Source organism: Eimeria mitis, genomic scaffold, assembly GCF_000499745.2.
Source record: "Eimeria mitis Houghton genomic scaffold, Emh_scaff281, whole genome shotgun sequence".
Classification (NCBI taxonomy): Eukaryota; Apicomplexa; class Conoidasida; order Eucoccidiorida; family Eimeriidae; genus Eimeria; species Eimeria mitis.
This window is the reverse complement of record NW_013571149.1, coordinates 20589-22912: the sequence shown is the minus strand read 5'-3', so window position 1 is coordinate 22912 and position 2324 is coordinate 20589. Positions and strand designations below refer to the sequence as shown.

The following is a 2324-nucleotide window of genomic DNA, read 5'->3' as shown; positions in this document are numbered from 1 at the left end:
GCAAGCCGCATGGAATCTATCCCCGGCATTGCAGAAGTAGAAGACGCTGCTAGGAACGAATCGGTGCAGAGGCGCATGCGGTTGATGGCATACAAGACCCGTGAAGAGGCAGCAGCAACAGTTGATGCAATTGCGAATACCCTTTCTTCTCTAGACGTGAATAACGCTGCTGCAGGGAACGAGGAGCAGCGGCAGCGGCAGCAGCAGCAGCAGCAGCAAGGCACCGGGCCAGGAGAAACCCCTTCTTGTTCCAGTCCGTTTGTAGGGAAGTTGCTGGCATCTCAGCTGCAACAGGTGAAGCAGCAGGAGGTCGCTTTGCGTCAGCATATCGTCGCCGTAGGAGAATCCATCAGAGACAGGAGTAGCACGGACGGGGATGCTGCGGCTGTTCTATCCAAGGCAAGAAGTGCAGCTATGAGAACTGAGGCGCTCAGCGAAGAAGCAGAGAGGCTGCAGCTGCGGCGGCGTCTCTTAGAGGCGTTAGAAGCTGATATGCAGCTCAGTGTAAGTCTGGCCGAAAGCGCAGCAGCAGCAGTGGGAGCAGCAGCAACAGCAGCAGCAACAGAAACAGAACACCAGCGCCCGAAACGACTCTGGAATATCCGCCTGCCTGTGCAGGAAAGCGCGCGGTTTAAGGGGCTGCTAGAGCAAGTAAACATGAACAAAGAAGAAGCGCCACTAATAGGAAGCCTGCAAGAACTGATAGTCTTAGCATCAAAGATGAAACGGGTTGCCCTAGAGCTCAATTCAATAGCTCTGCGGTATCAGCCGGTCGTTGAGACAAACGAAGGAAAACAACAAGTGAAAAGAGAAGAAAAAAAAACTGATGCATCGCAAACAAAAAGAAACAGCAACTCGTGAAACGATAAGAAATAATAACGGACAAAGAACGGCAACTGACGAAACGCGAAAAAAGATGAATAGCAAATGATGAAACGAGAAAAAAGAAGAAAATCCAAAAGAAAAACAGCTGACGCAGAGAGAGTAGAGAGGAGGAGAAAAATTATTATAGCACGAGAATATGGAGCGTTTAACTATTATGTATACTTGAATATAAAACGAGAAAAAATATTTGAATTTGTATATTTGAACACAACACGAATTTGGTTTTCTTAGACTGGCTTCCTCAGCTTGCTTTCCTTGAGCGAAGGTGCATCGAGCTCAGAGTCAGAAAGAGAAATAAAAAAAGGAAAACAAATAAAGCTTATACAAAAGCAGAAAGAGAGAATGCAAGAACAGAAATATAAAGAAAAAGAGCAAAGAGATCAGCATCGTTTCAACTCGGAATGATATAGATATTTTCTGTTGAATAAGGAAATCCATTTCAGCTTTCTTTGGCGGCTGCAAGCAGCAGCTGCATCTATCTATCTGTAATACAATTCCGAATACAGATAGTTTATCTTTATCATCGTGAAACAAACAGAATACATGTATTTATTAGCAGGCAGCAGCAGAGAAACATCAGAAAGGAGAGAGGGTGGAGGATGCCGAAGTTGAGAATGTAAGGGGTTTCGGTTTTTTCTACAAGTCCAGCAAGAGGGGCTTTACGTCGTTTCTCGTTTCTTTAGTGATTAGTTGTTTTGTAATTGTTCATTCAATTTCCGGCGATCGCTTAAGACGAGGAAAGCTGGAAATGTATAGAGGGGCCCAGCAGTTTAAAACAGCTGCTGATGGCCCCCGAATCCGATCCTTGCAGCAGCAGAAGCAGCAGCAGCAGCAGCAGCAGCAGCAGCAGCAAGAGCAGCGAGTCCTTCCTCCCCAGCAGCAGACGAACTCAACAGCAGCAACAACAGCAGCAGCAGCAGTAGTAGTATTTTCAGCAGGAGCCCCCGCTGCAACGACGAAGGGAAGTGGGGGTTTCCAGCATTCTAGTAAACCCTAAACCCTAAACCCTAAACCCTTGCAGCATCAACCCTGATGTGAATTTTGAAGCAGTTTGTGTTCCTTGTGTTGCAAGCGGCGCGGCGTGATGCCTAGGGAGCGAACCCAGGCCGATGCAAGGGTCCTTGCTGCAGCAGAGGGAAGCAGCAGAGACAGCGGCGTTTTCTGTAGTGTATCGCATTGCGTACACCTTTGATATGAATATATGTTACTTGTGTGTATATACAGACAGCAGCTGTATACAGACTTTCTCTGCTCTTAGATGCTCTTGGGGTGTACAAGTGCTGCACGGCTGATGGCGCGTGCCTCTGAGTTTGTATCTGCTCGAGCTAGCAGCAGCAACGCAGCAGTGTAGCTGCTGCAGCAACGCAGCAGCGTAGCTGTTGCAGCAACGCAGCAGCGTAGCTGCTGCAGCAACGCAGCAGCGTAGCTGCTGCGGCAAG

At 48.0% G+C, this 2324-nt stretch overlaps 1 protein-coding gene across 1 annotated transcript in view; it reads left to right on the top strand.

Moving 5' to 3' along the window:
- The window catches only part of EMH_0006710 (uncharacterized protein), a gene marked incomplete at both ends in the record, with an annotated part of 3760 nt that extends 1567 nt beyond the window's left edge, over positions 1-2193 (top strand). Inside the window, 3 exons of the mRNA XM_013497635.1 lie at positions 70-651; positions 1445-1850; positions 2144-2193. Of these exons, the coding sequence (XP_013353089.1) occupies positions 70-651; positions 1445-1850; positions 2144-2193 (1038 nt within the window). The remainder of the gene's footprint in view (positions 1-69; positions 652-1444; positions 1851-2143) is intronic.
- Between the last annotated feature and the right edge of the window lie 131 nt (positions 2194-2324).